The sequence below is a fragment of the Lutjanus erythropterus genome, chromosome 8 (genome assembly GCF_056507025.1).
Source record: "Lutjanus erythropterus isolate fLutEry1 chromosome 8, fLutEry1.hap2, whole genome shotgun sequence".
NCBI classification, from domain to species: Eukaryota; Metazoa; Chordata; class Actinopteri; order Lutjaniformes; family Lutjanidae; genus Lutjanus; species Lutjanus erythropterus.
Window position 1 is genome coordinate 26,034,712 of NC_139324.1, and position 20,236 is coordinate 26,054,947.

Here is a 20,236-nt window from a genome sequence, read left to right on the forward strand (position 1 = left end):
AAATGGCAGTAATTAAGTCACACCATTTTACAAAATCACTGTGATGTCCTGGTCAGCAAAAACTCATCATGTACTGCAGTTAACCAACAGGTCCATTGTTTGCTGTCCAAGATTAACTTAAAAGTAAAAACATTACATTGTTTACCAGCTGACCTTAGTGACAGGATGAATTAATTGATTTCTTGAGAAAATAATAGACAGATTAATCTACAATAAAAATAATTTTAACTTGTAACTAATTATAACAAGTATAATTTGTCAATTACAGCATTCTGAGGTCTGTAGAGCAGACCACTGCTATGGACACAGTTCTGATCATAGACTCTGGGGGAGCAATAAAAGTATTGTTAAATCACTAAAAACATCTTAAAACAATATTTTGTGTCAATTTAGTGATTTTATAAAAATGTATTATTTCTTATTTCTTACCAAAATAACATTTTAATGGCAGGACAACAGAACACTTTGTAGTAATCTTATATATGATAGAGGTTTTAAATACTTTTTCCACCACTTATTCTCTCTCTCTCTCTCTCTCTCTCTCTCTCTCTCTCTCTCTCTCTCTCTCACACACACACACACACACGCACACACACACGCACACGCACACGCACACACAGTGATACACATTGATGACCGCTTTATGCTGCCGTGGCTCCTCTCTGTTGAACCAACGGAGGTGGGCGGGGTTTGCCATACGATCCAGCCAATCACCGCCACCCACGACCGGTCGGTTGAGTTCTGTGCTCTGCTGTGACTGACTGGGAAAAAGAGGAGCAATGCTAAACAGCAGTCAACACATGGGACTGTTGAGAATTGGATGAAACAGTAGTGAGAATAACATCACCTGAAGTTTGTGGGACATAACGAGTCAGGAGCTGTCTGGTGCGAGTCTAACCATGGTTTCCGTCGACCAGTTAACTCACAAGATACTGACCTACATCCCATATGTTCTTGTTTTGATTGATCTGAGATATGAAGGTAAGACGCTCACTATACGTTAGATACTTTAACTACGAGACAAGCTAATGATAGTTAGAGGCTACATAATGTCACTATTAACTAAATAAAAACTTTGATCATGGTCCCGACAGGCTGCTTTCAGTCAAAGTAACGTCATGTCCCTAATGTCAATGGTAATGTCACTGCTAGCTAGCTAGCATTATCGATAACTGTTGGCTAACAGTAAGCTAGCTAAATCGAGGCAACCCGTTTTTAACTAATTAGTTAAAGTAAAGTTGACCCGTTTACACGAGCTTACATGTAATTAACAGCTAAATAACATAACAAACAACTTATTTGACAATGTAAGCTAGTTAACGTTTGTGTATTTCATGAAAGCTAACCTGTAGTATGACAGCTCTCTGACATGTCAAAGTCTAATTTAACTTTGATTTGACTGACATGCTGCTGTCCTTCATTGCTCGGCTGTTAACGTAATTTAAAAATGGAGTGCAGTGCTGTAATTGTACGTGATAATATGCTTAGTATATTTATCGTGTATGTTTTGTCAGGGGTGAAATGTGGCAGGGATGGGAGTGTGGACAATCACATGGAGATGGGGAAGAAGCTGCTCGCTGCTGGCCAGCTAGCCGATGCCCTCTCTCATTTCCATGCAGCTGTGGGTAAGTGACAGAGTTTTAAAAAAAACTGTTAACTTGGTTTTTACACTGGGAAGTGTAATTTAAGACTTGTAATGTTTTCTTTGTACTTGTGTCAGACGGAGATCCCAAGAACTACATGGCCTACTACAGGAGAGCTACAGTGTTTCTTGCAATGGGGAAGTCAAAGTCTGCACTGCCAGATTTGAGCAAAGTCATTGAACTCAAACCAGACTTCACATCTGTAAGTTTTTCATTTTATAAATCTTGGTTTTAAGGAACTAAGGTGCATGATATGGAAAAAATAAATTACATTGCCATTATTTTGACAGATATTGCAATTGCAATATGATTCATGAATAGTGGGAATGCTATTTTTACAGTACTAACCCATTTTGTTGGGGTCTGTACCAAACAAATATGTTTTCTTACATCTGGAGAACAAGACTAGAAGATCAAGACTGCTGCAACATTCTGAGAATCTGTTTGAGTAATTTTTTCTAAGAAAAAATTTTTTAATTCTATTATTACAGCTTCTTAAATGTAAATATTTTCTGGTTTCCTTACTCTTCTATTACAATAAAAAGATTTTTTTCGGGGTTGTGAGCAAAACAAGACATTTGAGGAGCTTGCCTTGGGCTTTGCAAAATAATGGTCAACAGTCTTTTGACATTTTGAGAAAATAATCAACAGATTAATTGACTATGAGAATAATCATTAGCTGCAGACCTAGTCAGGGCATCTCTGGAACAATACTGCTTCATTACAATGCTGTTTGCAATTTTGATAAGATTTTCATTAATTGTGTAGCCCTAATTTTAGGGTTGCAACTAACCATTATTTTCATTTTTCAATTTACTGCTGAATAATTCTCTCTCAATTAATTGTTTAGTGTATAAAATATCAAAAAATAAAAGTACTATTTGAAATTGCTGCTTTTGTCCAGCCAAGGGTCCAAAACCTAAAGACTAACTATTAAAAATGACAAAGAAACGCAGCAAATCCCTGCATTTAAGAAGCTGGAAACTGCATTGTTTGACATTTTTTCTTGACAAATGACTGAAATAATTAATCACTGGTCAAAATAGTTGGCAACTAATTTTCTTTTGATCATCTAATAAACTAATGGTTAGAAGCTCTACTTGGTTTGAAATAATCGTCACACAGTTGGACACATTTTTATGTCTTAAAACAAGTTAGACCTACAATGTAAGTCTGACAGTAAAAAAAAAAAAACTGGAACAAGCTACTTTAAATAGCATTTGTGCAAATATGCATAGTATATGTGCAAGTTTTATTATTTAAATGGGCTTCGGGCACAGTTGCTCTGGGAAACCGGTCAGTCATGTCAGCTGTATTGATAAGACTATATTTGCAGTCTCATGCAAAAAAGTTCTCTCTCCCTCTCTTAACAGGCACGACTTCAGAGAGGAAATCTTCTTCTGAAGCAGGGCAGGCTAGATGAAGCAGAGAGTGACTTTAAGAAGGTGGTAAGTATAGTGATATCAAGTTAAAACTCTACAGCAACAAGACTGAGAGGAAGACACTATCTTTTAAATAACCAGGAGGTGTCAGTGTTGATCTGTTGCCTGGTGCTGTCAGGAAACTAAATTCAAGCATGAAAACTGACCACCCCCATCCCGATTTTTTTATTAATATATCTAAATGTGCTCTTGAATTCACATTCAGTGTGCTGAATGTGGTGAAATCTTGTCACAGCCAGTTTATTTTTTGCAGCCAATTTACAATAAGGACAATGATTTAACAGACTAACAGCTTAATTGTTGTGAAGGATATTTCTGTTTTTCTGCGGTTGTGGACACTTGATTTATTTCACTATATTGTGTGGAGGTGTACTATACAGTTTACAATGTTAAAGGTTTTGTTACTGATAGTCTTAAGTAAACTCCAAGTGGAAAGGAAGCTAAAAACGGATGAGACCTGAGAGAACAGAGAAACCCTGCATCCATAAGCCATCTTACAGGATGTAGATAATAATTAAATTGGCAGTGAACTCTCATTTGGGCCCTCAGGGATCATTTTTAGGTGCTCGTTAGGGATTAAGACTGTAGCTCACTAATGCATTTTCCATTAGAATTACCATTTTACAGTCTAGTTTCACAACAGTCCCAGAAGACATAAATGCCCTTGTTATATCTACTATTAATTTTTAGATTCCATTTAAAGCTGCTGTATTCTCAGGTGAGGTAATCATGCAGGGGAAAATGAAGTTCCTCTTCTACATGGATAGTATGTGAATGTCAGATGGTGTCACATTGCACCAAGGGGAATGTGGCAAGCCTGCAGCCTCATAGGCTTGTTGTGACCATTTGCTCCTTGCTCTTACATTTCCTTTAATTTGAAGACACAGAAAATGACTTAACTTTTGATTTATTACATTTAGGTTGAAGCTCTGTGGTTAGTTCTGCATTCCTAGTTGAAAGGCTATAATGTAAAACCTCAGGTGGCTAATATGAAAGGTTGCAGTGTGCTAGAGATGGCTCTGCACCACTTTTTCACATCCGATCCCAATACGGCAACCTTGAGTATCTGTCAATACTGATACCAATCCAATACCGCGTTTTTTTCTCCCCATCTTAAACTTCTAAGCTGTTAATAATACATTTGTATAGATGCACTTTGCTTAACATAGCCATCTAAAAAACACTGGTCACATACTGAAAAAAACACTCTACTCCCATGAAGGAAGAAATGCACAGGCCACAACATGACACAACAATGCTGTTTGTTTTTATATAAACTTTTTCACATGCAGAACTTTTAGCAGCGTTTTGATTGATCAGCACCATGTTCCAGCTACACATCTCTGTTTATGACATGTCACTCAAAATTTAGTTAAAGATTTACGGGATAGTTCTGATCCAGTGATTTTGGCCAGGATTGGACGGATACTAGGGATGCACAATAAACATTAGGGCGGATAAATTATCTGACGACGTTGGTCTATCCATCTGTATCGGTCTACATATAGCATTTATTTTGAATTCTTTCTAGGGATGTCACTATTTCAAAATTAAATTAAAATTAAATTTTTCTCAACCTCTGCTTACTTGTGGCATCCAGTGCATGTTTGAAGAAAAAACAACTCAACAATGTAGCTTTCTGGCCGTTATATCACACTTGATACAATGTAAACTATTCTTATAAGACCAATCATCCGTTGATCTTTAAAAATCAAGACTTGATAGTCTAATAATGGCATAGCTATCAGTAAAAAAAAAAAACAACCTCAAATCGAATCATGACCTGAAAATCAGTAGTCAAATTTAATTGTGGATTTGGTGCATCATGACACCCCTAATTCTTAAATACTAAAATCCAAATATATTTGAGAAGTTTTGTGATGAACTGTGCTATAAAAACTAAATAAACATTTGAAGAGTAAGAGCTGCTCTTTGTTTTTTGTTGTAATATTGATGCCAGTTAGATATGGTTTGGTCAGAGCCATGAAATATTAAATTATCAATCTTTGCACACTGCATTTGAGCTTTTCTTACCCTCAGGTGTACATTAACTACAAGTTATTTCAAATACAAAAATGTGAAATTATTGGTTATCTTATCTGTATGAGCCATGAGAGGCTGAAAAAAATCCATATTGTGTATCCTTAAAAATCCCAGCACTATACTACAGGCTGCTAAACTATATGATTAGTGTTTTTAAATACAAGTTAAAGCGTCATTTTCTGTGACTGTCTAAGGAATAAAAACTTTTATAATTGCAATCAAGTGTAACGCCTCCTCCATCAAGAGGTCAAGGAGCCACATTCTCAGCAGAGGCCAACCAGCATCCAGTCTTGTGCAGTTTTGCGTGGACAACACTTAGCTGATCTAATGTCAAGGGATCTGGCCAGGGGTGCATGCGGTCCTGCTGTTTCAGCAGTCCACAACGTTGGGCCAGCATAATGCATCACATTTATGCATTACACTCTTTCCTGAGCTGAGCTCACAGGAACCACTTAAAGGGTGCCTAGGTCTATTTGTAAAGGATGTGTCATTAGCTGAGATTGCTCTTGTGGATATGATGACCTCTATGATGAGGTTGATTATAATGTAATGGGTTTAGGGAATAGTAAGCCCTGCTACTGCTGTGATAGGCAGTGCACTCAAGTTGGCACAAGAACCTCTTCAGAAATATAAGAGGTCATATTGGAATGTGTCTGTGAAGGTCTGAATCAAATTTTCTTAAACACACTGATTTTCTGGTCTCTCAGGTCTACCATCTACACCTCATATTCCATTATCTGCCCTGGCTTCAATCTTTTTTCCACTTATACCGCTTTAATCATGAATATAAGTATGCAATATAATTCCTTACCTTGCGATGTTCCAGCTGAAGTCCAACCCCAGTGACAAAGAGGAGAGGGAAGCCCAGAGTCAGCTGACAAAGTCAGATGAAATTCAGCGCCTGGTGGCTCAGTCACGCAGCAGCTTCAACCACCAGGATTATGTGACAGCTGCTGCCCAGCTTGACACTATCATTGAGGTAAGATACCTACCTTGTCAGCATTGCCTAATTTTCCTGCAAGCATGACATTGTCCATGGTATCATCACTGCAGGGCGCACAGAGCATTTGCATAGTAACTGGTACTGCAGTTTGTAAGAGTTGTTCCTCTGTTACAGACTTGCGTTTGGGATGTGACCTCTCGTGAGATGCGAGCAGAGTGTTTCATTCAAATGGGAGAGATGGGGAAGGCCATCAGTGACCTTAAAGCTGCATCCAAACTAAAGAATGACAACACCCAGGCTTTCTACAAACTCAGCACCATCTACTATAATCTTGGAGACCATGAGATGTCCCTCAAGTAAGGCCCATTTGCAGACTGCTGTCTTTGCGAAGCTCCTGTACTGTATCAGTATATGACAACATGTCACATGTCACTTTTTTACATTGACATTAACTGTTTAAACATACAATATATATCTATTGAATTTGCCTTGCAATAATAAGGAGACAAATTAAAAAAATACCAGAATATATCTTACAATAGAACACAACAGTCCTGCAGTGAATTGCTCATAAAGTTGGTGTATTGTTGAGACTGTTTTATCTTAACTTGATAGTTATTGTTGTGGTGATAACATCTCACAGTACCACCCCAATTCCAAAAAAGTTGAGGCGCTGTGTAAAATGTAAATAAAAACAATTGAGTATAGTACAAAGACAAGATACTGAATGTTCAAACTCACAATGTTTCATAACACAAAACTGCAAGAATTTAGGGATTTCACCATCTACGATCCATAATAACATTAAAAGATTCAGAGAATCTGGAGAAATCTCTGCATGTATGAAGCAATGCTAAAACTATCATTGAATGCCTGTGACCTTTGACCCATCTGGCAGCACTGCATTAAAAATCCACATAATTTTATAAAGGATACTACATGAGTTTGGGAAAACTGTTGCCAGTAAACACAGTTTGTCACTGCGTCTACAAATGTTAAGATTCTACTATGCAAGGCCAAAAAGCCACATATCAGCAACATCCAGAAATGCTGCTGACTTCTCTGGGCCCGAGCTGATCTGAGATGGACTGATGCAAAGTGAAAAAGGGTGCTGCGGTCTGATCAGTCATATTCATTTTTCAGAAATCATGGCTGCTGAGTCCTCTGAGCTAAAGAGGAAATGGGTCATCCAGATTGTTACCAGCTCAGCTTCAAAAGCCAGCATCTGTGATGGTATCGGGGCGTGTTGGTGCCCATGGTGTCATGGCTAACTGCCACATCTTTGTAGACCTCATTAATGTTGAAAGGCACACACAGGTTTTGGAGCAACGTAGGCTTCTCCAAACTTGTTCCTGCTTATTTCAGCAAGACAATGCCAAGACGCATTCTGCATGTGTTACAGCGTGGCTTTGCAGTAAAAGAGTTCAGGCACTAGACTGACCTGCCCACAGTCCAGACCTGTCTCTTATTGAAAATGTGTGTTGCATTATGAAGCACAAAATAACAAGTAACAAGGTAAACATGTCCCTGTCCCAACTTTTTTGGAACATGTTGTGGGCATTAAATTCAGAAGGAGTGTATATTTAGAAAAACAATCAAATTAATCGGTGTGAACATTATATATCTTGTTCTTTTGCTGTATGCAACTGAATATAGGTCAGAGTTTTTGCAAATCATGGCATTATGTTTTGATTTGTTTTACACAGTGTCCCAACTGTTTTGGAAACGGGGTTGTCATCTTTCAATGATGACAAAGACATTTCCTCTCGATACTCATGTGCTCTACAAATTCAAGTAGTCCAAAGTAGTCATTTTATCTCTTTGTCTCATGTTTAATTCAAAAGTCACATAAAAATTATTTTTCACATAGTTGAAATCAAAACATTTTGAGCGTCATCATTAACTGCTGGATTGTTGTGTTATTTTAAGGTGTTCCTGTTATTTTTGTCCTCCTTCTGTAAGTTGGCAGTATAGCATGTACATCAGGTAATATGGCAAATTAGTCTGTTCTCACCATCCTCCTCCTCCTCATCTGATCTGCAGTGAGGTGCGTGAGTGTCTGAAGCTCGATCCTGATCACAAGCAGTGCTACAGCCATTACAAGCAGGTCAAAAAGCTCAACAAACAGATTCAGTCTGCCGAGGAGCTCATGCGAGAGCAGAGGTATGTATGTGTGTGTTCAGGCAATTGTATATCCTTGTAAAAATAAAATGATATCCCCTCTGAATACCAGGGATTGCATCAGCCGTACAATGACTGCTTCTTTCCCTCAAGCACTCCGAATCTCTGCTCTTACAAACAGGCATGCAAATCCTGTCTTGATGTGAATGGATGTCACATCACATTTGACATACATAAGACATCATATTCACAAGACTAAACAGAGGGAATAACAAGAGTGGCATGATGTTTGTGGGTGCAATGATCCATGTTGCATTCTGCTGTATCGACAGTGTTGCTCAAACACCTACCTGCCTCCTGCTCTTTTAGGTATGAAGACGCAGTGAGCAAATATGAGGCAGTGATGAAGACTGAGCCCAACGTGCACCATTTCACTCTGCTTGCCAAGGAGCGCATCTGCCATGCGCTGGCACAGGTAAGACCCCTTCCTGCTGCCATGAGGTGTACTAACTCACTCTTTGACTTCATTAAGCTGTACATCCAACTAAACGTGTCATGATTTATCCATACTGACGATAACCATGACAGTTAAAAAATGAAATATCGATATAATCTGAATAATACACATATAATATCATTCAACCTTGTGGATCTTTTGTTCATCAGTTCATCCAGCTGCCTTTTTCACTATCCATTAAGTAGAATTCCACTTTTTGTATGCTTTTGTACAGTTTTGGTTTCAGACTCCCTCTACCTCCCTACACTCACATTTTGAATTTAATTAATTTGCCAAAAAAAGAGGCAAAACACAATAAACAAAAGTAATTATATGTATATTCTATAGATATCGTGATAGTATTGTTATTGTACATCCTTTTAGCTATGATAATCGTATAGTGGAAATCTGACAGCACAACATCCAAACAGAGTGTTTTCTTTGTCTCGTGACCAGGACCAGCAGGCTAGCAGAGCTATCTCAGTGTGCAGTGAAGTCCTCCAGTCAGACCCAGAGAACGTTAACGTGCTGAAGGACAGAGCTGAGGCCTATGTCCAGGAGGAACAGTATGAGGAAGGTAAGCCTGGGAATTTGTTCATTTTTTGTTGCGAAAGTCTGTGGCCACTAAAGTTGAAGATGGACTAAATTATGACACAGGTGTTGTGTGTTGATTTTTTTTTCTAAATAGCTCTGCTTATCTTAAACCACTTTACCTGTTCTTGTGAGTGACATTTTGGTGATGAGAACCATTTAAATATATATACATATGATAATATTGTGTAAATAATCCCGTGCCTCTTAAACGTGCTGTACGCCCTTGAATCATTTCCGTTTCCTTCCATTCTCACTTTGTCTTCCTCCCCCACACACGCACCGTTTCAGTGTCCATTAAGTGTAATTGCACTTTTTGTATGTTTTCTCACAGTTATGGTTACAGACTCTCTCTTCGCCTTCCTACACACATATTTTGAGTGTAATTAATTTGCTAAAAAAAAGAGACAAAGCGCAAAATAAACAAAGTTAAATATGAAATTGCATTAGCATTATGATTTTGTAAAAATCTGTGTAGCAAAAATCTGATATTGTGACAGCCCTACAATACACCTAGCTAAAAATAACGCAATCTAGTACAACAGTCATGCAATGAAATCCTACCTTCATGAAGGTTATAATGTCCTTTTTTTTTTTTTAACAGTTTCAAAGAGGTGTTGATTCAACTGTTTGGTCATTTTGGAGGCTGCAGTATGTAGTATGCAGTATTTCTGCTATTAAGCCGACCCTTTATATAAATGAGGTGTTGTCATAACCCGAACTCCTGGTGTCATGGCAGGACTCTAACACAAGGGGCCCTTGTAACACTACATAATAACACTGTCAAATTAAGTTAAAATGTCAGTGACACATCATACACATTACTATATGATAATTTTATTTGTCAGAATTTGTTTATGTTTACTGGAAAAGAAGTGTGATATCATCCAAATGAAACGCTGTCAGGCAGCATACAGTCAGATGCTCACATCCAATTAGATTCTGCCTCATTTAACACAATCTTTGTGCTCATCAACAAATCCATTTTGACTCTGAATTTAGATAAGCACAATAAAGACTAAACGTAGATAAATACAGCAGGGGTGTCCATATCTAATTTGGTTAAAGCATATAACCACTATGTCTAAAGCCTGGAACGTCATCTGTTAGAGTGCTTATCCCATACGGTATAATTAGAATTAGGTGTAGAGCACAGTGTGTTAGAAGTAAGTATAGCCTGCAAGATGAAGAGCTGCCCCACACTGCTGGCTGAAATTATGCAGAATTACTTGTTTATCAATCCTAAAGCCAATCTTCGGTGGCCATGCCAAAACACACATACATACTCACACATACGCGGCACTTACTATCTCCATGAAGCGTTTGCTGGCTGAGAGGAGATTAGGCTGAAACAGCGTCTCCTATCTGTTGTCAAATCACAGAAAGTCCAGTGATGGCAGCTGAGATCCCCAGGAATAGTCTGTCTCTCAGCCATCATTTTACCTGGCACCTGATGTTCTGCTGCCACCCTGCAAACAACCAATGGATATTTTTGTCAAAGTCCCTTCCCACATTTTATGTTTATCTGTCAATTAATTTTGAAATTTTGTGTAAGGCATCCCACCCATCGCCGTGTCGGAGTGAACCCTGGTTCCTATAGAATGATTTTCTCTCCAGCTGCTCAGGTTATTACAATTTGAAACTGTCACACATCCGATACCCAGTATTTCAATCAGTCTGATATTAAGCAAAAACATTGGATCAAATACTGGAAACATTTTAGAAAATGTAGAATCCAGTACAAATAAATTACAAATATGCAATAGAACATTGAGTATCAGTAGTGTAGCAGGTGGGTGAGAGCAGCTGCCTGCCAGACAAAAAAAAGTAAAAGGGCAAAATCCAAAGTGTGACATCTAAGGGTGTCAAGGGATGGAGTCCCTTGAATTTTTAATGAATGAATATTTAATACCACACACTTTCTAGAATACTTGAAGAAGCATCATGCAAAGGAATGGGACAAAGTTGTATAAGTAATAACTGCTGAGAGGAAAAACCAAACGGGAGCTTTTGTCTGTTGAAAAAAATGGTGATCCCAATGTTGAAAATGTACAAATTCTAGTCAAGGGCTGTAGTCAACCAAAGAATCGATTGGTCATTGGGGAAAAAAACTGCAAAAAACTGTTTCTGGGTTCATTAAATCAACCACAGTGCACTGACTGCACCCTTCCTGGTAGCCTAAATGGTGCTAATCAAAGTTACACAGCATTGCCGGGCACACGACTTCCTACAGTTTAACAATTTCTTTTTCACACATTAAGTTAGCTACATTGTCACTTTCAGGGCATGTCTCAAGTAAATTTACAGACGATGACAGGCAACAACAAAAACACCCACACACAGCGGCAATGAGGATCACAGAGCAGAGCCACCCGGGATCAGAATCTGTCTGTCCACCTACTCTCGTTATTCAGTTGACCTCAAACGAGGCTTAACTGTAACACACATCTCTTAACTGTTTCTCAGTATTACAACATTAGTCCAATATCGCCCAAGCCTGTGTGATGACAGCCGTATTAGCAGCATACTAGTGCCAAATTCAACAGGACAACCTACAAAATAAACACTAAGACAACATAAAACATGGCAAAAATTACACATTTTGAATTTGGGTGACAGACAGCCATTATCAATCCATAATTACGCTTGAAATGTTACTGACAGGCGCCTGTTAAGAAAGCAGTCAGACAGAGTAAAATCAACACATATGTTGTCATCAAAATTAAACTTTTTATTCGCTCAGTTCTTCTGTTCTCTGAAACTGGGGACTGATAAAGTGATTTGTCCCGGTTCTTTGACATGGCGTCAATTAGTTTGGAGCCTAAATGTTTAGTAAACAGCCTCGCACTCAAAAATAGAATAAATCAGGTCTGCATCATGTTACACAGACAAAGATGAATAAAGACGTGCTTCTATCCTTATGAAAGTAACCACAATGACTGTCTGACCAATGAGAATTTGATTGGATAAGAGCTGACCAACCGACCACAAAGTAGACATAGTGTCTTATATTAGTAGATACCTGATGTTACACCAGGCCTAGAAATATTTTCATTTTCTACCTTCACAATTTTCATGAAGTTTGAGGTGTACCCAGTGTGTCAAGCTCCAACAATCTATTGATTAGCACTCCATACAGTAAAATACTGTAAAGTAGTGACTCAACCAACCAGTGTGATGCACACAGTTTTTTCTAGTTATTTTCAACAGCCTGCTGCTAGTTGAACCTTGAATCGTGGTAACTACGTTGAATCTGTTACATGACAACAGTTTGACAAAGTGCGTCATTCAAATAAGAGACAGCGGATGAAAAACATTTTTACCTCGTACATGACACTTTCAGATGGCTGGACAGGTAGCTGAAAGGAAAAGCTATGATACAGGACAGACTTGCTGCTGTAGATGAGACATCCCAACAGCATTTGTTCTTTCTTGTTGCATTATTGACATTATAAGTACAAAACTTTTTTTTGTATTTAATTTGTTGCGGTTGTGAGCAATGATAGGAAACAGGGGTCGAGGCAGGGTAGGTCCCCTGCTGGATTTGAGCTAAAGATGCACCAATCCAATATCTGAAATTGGATATCTGCAGATATCAGCATCTTTTTTCTTGTAGTTGTAAGATTACATGAAGCTGAAAGTGAACTTCAGTCTGGAAAGCTTGTGTACTTTGTGTAACTTGTGTAACGGTGTCCTTCAGCCATTGTGGTGCACTGTAGGTGCCAATATTGGATCGGATCGGTCCCATCTCTAATTTGAGCATGGGACATTACAGTTATATGGTACATATCTTTTACCACTTGGCCAGTGGCCACCAACATTGTCACTGATAATGGTAAACAGCCAAAGAAACAACGTCAGCATGCATAAAGAAATGCCATTTTTTCTACATGGAGCTGCACTTTGTGCAGTTGCTGAAAAAAGCCCTCAGCTTACTTGTCTGATGTTGAAGTGCTTGGAAAAAGTACAATATTATCCCGTGTGGATGGATTTTTAGAGAAGAAAATAAATTATACATTTAATTACAAAATCATCAAAAGCATTTGGTGCTCTGCAGACAGAAATTGAAATGTATTTCTGTTTTTTCCCTATCCACTTGAGGTTAGTGTGACACATTGATGTTTAATTTTAGGTTTATCTCAGCTAACAGCTCATAGAAGTGTTGGACGTAAAAGTCAACACACAAGCAAAGAAAACAGCAGTTATAAAAAAAGATGCAGGAGACAGATGGATTAAAGTTCATTTCATATAATCTGCAAACTTGTAATATGTAACACGTCTGCATTAAAATATTTAAAAATGACTACACATATGTTATACATTATGTTGAGTTAGATACTTACATCATCCAATGTTTCCAACCATGTTCAGATGAGAGAAATCTGTAATTTTATTCAAGTCAGTGGTGTGTTTCCTACTCGCCACAAGTTCCTACAACTTTCAGATAAATGTTCCTATTTTGTAGATAGAACCCAAATATATGATTTTCGTATTTATTTTAGATGAGGACAAAACAAGTCACCAGCATGTTATATTTAAAAAGAAAACAAACACAAACCTCCAATTAAACCCACAATTAACATCAACATCACTGCAGGCAGGTTGCCCTCAGAGTAATTACCTCACCACACTCCTGCAGCCGCTGTGACTGCTGGCTGAGCTGAGGCTGTGTATGCTGTCATTAACATGGCATGAACATACCGGCAGGTGGGAAGGCCGAACCTCATGTGGGCTTTTAAACTGTCAGGACCCATGGGTGTTAAATTCACTTCAGTACACCTCTCAGGGTAAACAAGCTTCAAAGCACCCAGACGTGTGCACACAGACAGCCAGGAGCTGCTGCAACATGAGCTCAAGGAGATTGGGCTTAATGAATAAAGTGGTTTATTTAATCATTCAAGATCAACCTTTTTCTTAAATGGATTACTAATGACGCTAGTTAAATAATGTTACGAAGGTCGTAATGTTGGTTATACTGTAGTGACGGAGACATGAAAAACAACATGAGTCTTGCAAGAACAATAGTTTTTAAATGCAAGAGTCATTTTCAAGTGGGGCTTTTTTTGTACGTTTTTTTTGGTCATGACTTTTTGCGTTAAAGATTTCATCACTTGTTTCACTACAGTTGATCACATTTCTAACACGATAGTCTCTGCAAGCCTCAACAGGTAACAGGTAACAACAGCCTCTGCCAGTGCAATGCTTGGCTTGAAGCTACTATAAGCAACTTTCATATTTTGTTGATTTTTGAGGCCCCTGTGGACAAAAGCTGTAGTTTTTCCACCATAATAACCGCAAAATATACGTCAAAAATAAAATTATCTAAATAAAAAATCTTCTGCTTCCTTTTAACTGGCTAACATAGTGATTACTGAAAGTTTGGCTTTGGGATATGTAAACACAGGCTTGTTTCAACCAATATCACAGAATGGCGGTGGCAGGCATTAAGACAAACTATCTCGCTGATGGTCTTGTTTGCTTATGTAGGTTACATAGAGACATTTGGAATAAATTATATTATATAGCTATTGGGCTTATATAATGGTTTCTTGCACACAGTGATTTTTTTTTTCTTTTATAAGATGGGTCTTTTTTAAGTAAACAAAATATGTTTTGTTGCTGACAGTACATTGCATAGCTTCCATGCTGGTTCTCCTCTTTGCTTCTCCAAACTGGGGTGTGCTGATGGGCGTCTGCTGTAGTACCTCATACAACCTCGCTTCAAATAAGAACCCTAACTATACCTTAAATATAAATCAACCCACAAAGTATAGCAAATATTGGTCCCCTTCATTGTTTTAATGATTGATTGTTTTAGTGAAAATGTCTGAAAATGGCGGATAACGAGAATCAAGAAACGGGATGTAGTGTCACGATGGCTGCATTAAGGCACAGATTGTAAAATAATACAGTTATTGTTAGCTAATCCATGTAAATTCTTTTGTGTCTTTTGTTGGCTTCATTATCTAATTCAAGGCTCAGATGCATAACATAAGTCTGTGACAAAGAGGGATTAAGACTCTTCAGAAGGGTGCATGTTTGCCACAACAGTCTTAAAGGCTGTGTTTTTTTTGTTTTTTCCATTGAAGGACTGTCTTTAAATACTGTACTTCACTTTCCATTAGCTGCTTTGGATGAATAAGCAACACTGATTCTGTCCTGCCTTTTTATTTTCCAGCTATTAAGGACTATGAGACCGCTGGAAAACACAACGAGAATGACCGTCAAATAAAAGAAGGCCTGGAGAAAGCTCAGCGACTGCTCAAACAGTCCCAGAAGAGGGATTATTATAAGATCCTTGGAGTGAAGAGGTGGGAACTGATCACTGGATTTTGGATATTTCTTTTAACTGTACATGGGTCTATTCCAGACTTCCAGATTTTTATAGATTCTTCAGGCAAAATCAGTAAGAATTCCGGTATTCCTTCACAAATGGGTTGCTTTTTAAGTCTGCATCACAAAGGCAATTTGTTTTTGCTTTGAGCCTGTGTTGAACAATCACTGCTCTGCTGCTCCGGAAACCATTTATCCCTATTGGCAATTCAAAACATAACACATTTCAATGCACTGGAAGCTCAGTTATAAAAAAGAAGTGGTTTATTACATCAGAACCAATGTGGTAACCCTGACACTAGGACGAATATTATTAGGTCCAGCTTATGTTGAAAATAAGCTGTTTTATCTGTAATAAATGTGCTGATGATAATCTCCCCGTTGTGACAGAACTGCCCAGAAAAAGGAGATTATCAGAGCCTACAGGAAACTGGCGCAGCAGTGGCATCCAGACAACTTCCAGGATCCGGAAGAGAAGAAGAAGGCGGAGAAGAAGTTCATAGACATCGCTCAGGCTAAAGAGGTTCTCACTGACCCAGGTAAGTGTGTGTGTTCTCAGCAGACACACTGGAAAGTTGTTACTGCCAGTCTACCAGTAAATGTCAGGCCTCTGAGGGGCTGCTGTGAACCGCTCGCTACTCGCTATTTTGTCCAAGGAGCTTCATTATTTTACTGGGCGACATGTTTATTTCAGTAAAATGGTTTTCTCCAAACCATTGTACAGAACCAAACTGAACCGCACTGTATTGTAGCATAGCTCTAATTGGACTACATCAAGTTCATGTTTGATTAATCACCAAAAACCTTAATAGCTGTGCAACAAACTGTGTAATCCTCATGGGTAACTGTGCTCCATCAAATTAAATCCACTAAAAGTTCTTGTTTTGCCACTGACAGGCTCAGATTGTTATTTTCAGGCTGGGCTGTTCCAACAAGTATTCATGCTTAAACTTGATTAAATCATGGTTTAACTGTAAATTATCTTGCACCAGGGGTGTTTGGATAGCTCAGTTGGTAGAGCGTGCACTTCATGTACAGAGGCTGTGAGTCCTCTGCAGCGGTCGTGGGTTCAACTCCTGCCCATGGCCCTTTGCTGCATGTCATTCCCCTGTTCTCTCTCCCCATTTCCTGTCACATCTTCAGCTGTTGTCATTAAAGGCATAAGAGGAGGTTTAACTTTTAAAATTGATGACTTTTTTTAGATGGCAATCCAGCATAGGCCAAGTTTTTTGCTAGCTACTAGCTAGCAAACTATAATTTTATTGGCTTTTTAGCTAGCTAGCAAACAGTTAAATTTTTCTTTAACGTCACATGGCAGTCAAAAGTTAAAAGTTCCCCCTCTCTTTCATACTTACCCAGTCCTGTCAAATTCAGTTTTAAAATTTTTACTTGGATAAGCATGCATCTCTATATTGATTAAAGCCTATTTAATTTTGGTTTACGGCAATAAACTTGGATACACTAAACCGCTGAGTTCTTAATTCTGCTGCTCAATTTTAAATCTGGATTTACTCACTTTAAACCTTTTGCTGAGATCTGATTAGAACTAATCTTAGATTAATCTTTCTTTGTGCAACCCAGTCTAAGTGTCTGACAGTATTATGGAAAGGATCCCTGCAGAGTGAGACCTTTTTTAAGAGTAAGATGTGTTTTGTTTAACCAGAAACAGCTGTTTTATTGCTATTGTCAGATCCCTTTACAGAAACAGCAATTCTGTCGCTGTCATCTTCATTCAAACTTATTAGAATCAAAACAGAACTCACCAAAAAAAGTCTTGGTTTGTTTTTCCACTGTTTGTTTAATCACCAACTCTGGTCTGATCGAACTAAACACTATTCACCATGTGAATATATCGGAAGAGGAGAGAGAGGGAGGTCAGACATCAGAAGCGGTGGGAAGAAACGGTGTGTTCATCCAGAATATTTTCACATCTACCTCAGTGAATGAACAGTTTTTGATTGTTGGAGCAGTGGAAAAGACAAGCCAGTTTCTGTGAAAGGAGTCTGTTGGCTTTGGAGGGAGCGATAAAATAGCTGTTCCTGGTTAAAACAAAATGAGTCTTACATTAAAAAAAAAAAAAAAAAACAGTCTATCTCTGTAGTGACCCTTAAATGATGATGTCAGAATTTAAAATAATATACTGAGCCTATCAGTGGTGAACTTTTAGTGGAGTGGAAATATATTTTGTAGAATAAATATTAATTTATTAATTCTTAATTAATACTGAATGAATCACTGAGTATTTTTTAAAAATATTTTTTAGCAGACTTGCTTTGACACTGCAGTTGTCTGGAGGGATTAAACTGTAACTAAATTTTGCTTTTGCCAGCTGCAGCAGTCCTGCTCACCAATTTCAAAACTCAAAATGCTTATTGATGACTTGCTGATCTAAAATGCTGGATGATTAGTTTTAGGCTGTAGTGAGGCTAAATCACTAGTGTGGCACTGTGATCGGGTTTATTTGTGTCTTGAAGGGTAACCAATAACAATATAATGTTTTATTTGTCTGATTCACTGACCCTCTTTTGTCATTATGGGGCAGCAATAAAAACAAAACTCCAATTCCTGGAGGGACTGATTTATAATTCAAAATATATACAAATTATATATTATTTTGTTAAGTTATTCTGTATTGACTGATTTAATCTGTTTCCTAGAGATGAGAACTAAGTTTGACCACGGTGAAGACCCCATGGATCCAGAGAGCCAGCAGGGTCATCATCATCATCATCACTTCCACGGAGGCTTCCAAGGCTTCCAGGGTTTCAATCCGTTTGGCTCTGGACCCTTCAACTTTAAATTCAACTTCAACTGAGGAACTGCTCATATCCAGCACAGCTGGAGCGATTTCTTTTGTATTTTCCTCCCTATTTAAAAGGGAGGTCACTGGCATGAGGGGTGTCGGTGCATATCGACAAGTCTCACAGAAAATTGTGACTTTAATTCAGTGACCTTAATTAAAGATGCATCTCTGTTGTTGAATAATACAACTTTGAATTCCGTTTGGGGAAGGTCTGTTGCTGTGCTAACAAATATCTGCCATGTGTGAAGCAGCTTTTATCTGTCAACTGTAAGTGGTTAATTCTGACACTTGCATCCTTTCCATGTATTGTACACTCTACGATTCACATCCATTCAGAAGATTCAATTTGTACATAGGTACAGTGCTATTTTTATATGAATGGAGTTTTTCTGAACTGTAAATAAAGAACTATTTATGTACATTAAATTGACTTGAAGGGCAGTACTGTTTTTGTAACAGTGACTTTGCTACAGTCAGAAAAAATTGTATTTTTTTCATCATTACATTTAACCTTTTTTGTAACTGCAACCACCTTAACGTCTTTTCTCCTCTTTAATTGCGTTTTCAAATAATGAAATGTAATAGTGAGGGTCAAATTGCAGTGTAAGAAAATCCCTTTAATGTGAACCTTTAAGTGCATGAATCACACATCCTCCGACCACACTCTTGGACAACAGAATTCACAGCTTTTCTAATGATAGTTTTATAGCAAAGATTTATTCTTTTCCACCAGACAGTAATATAAACATGTCTATTTGATACAGCACAGTGAAAGATGGGCGCCCTGAGAGCACACTTCCTGCATCCATTTTTTTTTAAATTAACTTTTAAGACAAGTTTAAGAAAAACTACAGTTGGCTTCAGTTGAGCAGCAACACCCATCTTATTCCTGAGACAAAAACACTGGTCCATCGTGGAATTGAAACACTGAAAAAAATCCTCCTAAAAAGTGAATATAGGGAAGCTGGATGTACATAAGACATAAACATACTGTAATAAGTTAAAATCATATTCAACCCCATAAACCATGACCTTTATTGTGCAAATGAGGATTCTTACATCCATAACTTGGCAATAATAAAGTTCAGCCTGGTCTGCTGAACCGAAGTCATATCTAATATGTAGCTCACTTGACTTTGCGGGGACAGAAAGATGACCATTCGCTAAGTCCTGCCCCTGTAACTTACTGTTACTATGCCTGCCAAAATTTCCATTGTAGCATGGCACATAAGTAAGGGATAATGTACAGTGAACAGGTCATTATTGTGAAATAAACAACAACAGTGTGATGGAGGACCCTGACGTGAAGCAGTGGAGTTATTACATGGTTACTTAGCAAAAAAAAGATCAGTAATTTGACACAAAATATTAATTTTATAAGCATTTCATGAACTAAAAAATGAATTTATTGCTTCTCAGAATCTATGACCAGAACTGCATCCATAGCATCGGTATACTACACAGAAATAATAGTTCTGATTGGTCAATAACAGCATTTTAAGGTCTGAGTATTAAAGAAAACCATGTGATAAATACATTTGCAGTAATGGTAGCAAATTTACTTCTCACAGTAATTTTTTTAAACAACTATTTCAGGCTTCTCATTTTTAGCAGACACGCAACTTTAATCAATGAATGCCACCCTCCAAACTGTTTTACTGTACTGTACAAAGTACTGTTCTTGTAACCCCCACTGCTTGGAAAATTCAAACCTGACAAGCTGCCATGCTTCAGTTGCTAGGCTACAACTGGACAAAAGCTGTAAGGGGGCGGGGTTTACAGAACTATTCGTGGTAACTTCTGTTCTAAGGGACTGTGTGA

At 38.0% G+C, this 20,236-nt stretch overlaps 1 protein-coding gene across 1 annotated transcript; it reads left to right on the forward strand.

Moving 5' to 3' along the window:
- Positions 1-736: 736 nt before the first annotated feature.
- dnajc3a (DnaJ (Hsp40) homolog, subfamily C, member 3a) lies at positions 737-18,845 on the forward strand. The gene is made up of 12 exons (XM_084725057.1): positions 737-981; positions 1,515-1,625; positions 1,721-1,845; positions 3,017-3,091; positions 5,955-6,107; positions 6,246-6,427; positions 8,115-8,234; positions 8,562-8,667; positions 9,145-9,265; positions 15,458-15,590; positions 16,003-16,151; positions 18,270-18,845. The coding sequence occupies exons 1-12, from the start codon at positions 900-902 to the stop codon at positions 18,425-18,427; spliced, it is 1,515 nt and encodes a 504-aa protein (XP_084581183.1). The 5' UTR covers positions 737-899; the 3' UTR covers positions 18,428-18,845.
- Positions 18,846-20,236: the final 1,391 nt, after the last annotated feature.